A 592-nucleotide genomic window follows, 5' to 3' on the forward strand; every position below is an offset into this window, starting at 1 on the left:
TCCTGCTGTCATGCAAGAACCCAGGCTCTTGGCATTATCATTTCTCGTCATTTTTTCAATCTATCTCCACATCAGTTAATATATTGGGTCGTCGGGAAAGTCATGTCATTTTTCTACGTATCATGACTTTTCCGACAACCCAATAAGCGAGGCTCCTTTTCCTTGCTAGAGTTGTAACTCTGGAAAATTCTGAATACTCGCCTATAAACTAAAATGTCTAGTGGCAGATAGACCGAAGAATGAATGTCTTCTGAATATAATGTAGTAGGTGCTTAATGAATACTTCGTGAATGAATTAATGAATTTTTGCCCCAGACAGGAACCTTGGGAACTTATATTGCTTACAAAGGCCTGGTGTGCACACCTAGCTAATCTCAAGTTACCTTTCTTGGAAGAAATTTCGTTTGGTTGTCCCGTACAGCTCACAAAATATAAAACCACTAAGGACGGTCTGCTCCCTTCAGCAGAATGTAAGTTCCTTAAGATGTGCTTTAATAAATTGTAAGTTGTGTGTGCTGTTTGCTTCTTTTACTTTTTTTAAGAATTATTTTATTTAGTTTTATTTATTTTAATTTGACAAGAGAGGGAAAGA

The 592-nt window shown here is 36.8% G+C and overlaps 1 protein-coding gene across 1 annotated transcript in view; it reads left to right on the forward strand.

The window, feature by feature from the left end:
• The window catches only part of CUNH4orf36 (chromosome unknown C4orf36 homolog), a 15,313-nt gene that overhangs the window by 2,837 nt on the left and 11,884 nt on the right, over positions 1–592 (forward strand). Inside the window, exon 2 of the mRNA XM_006143270.3 lies at positions 316–470. Within this exon, the coding sequence (XP_006143332.1) occupies positions 316–470 (155 nt within the window). The remainder of the gene's footprint in view (positions 1–315; positions 471–592) is intronic.

The sequence above is a fragment of the Tupaia chinensis genome, unplaced genomic scaffold, assembly GCF_000334495.1.
Source record: "Tupaia chinensis unplaced genomic scaffold, TupChi_1.0 Scaffold000094_1, whole genome shotgun sequence".
Classification (NCBI taxonomy): domain Eukaryota; kingdom Metazoa; phylum Chordata; class Mammalia; order Scandentia; family Tupaiidae; genus Tupaia; species Tupaia belangeri.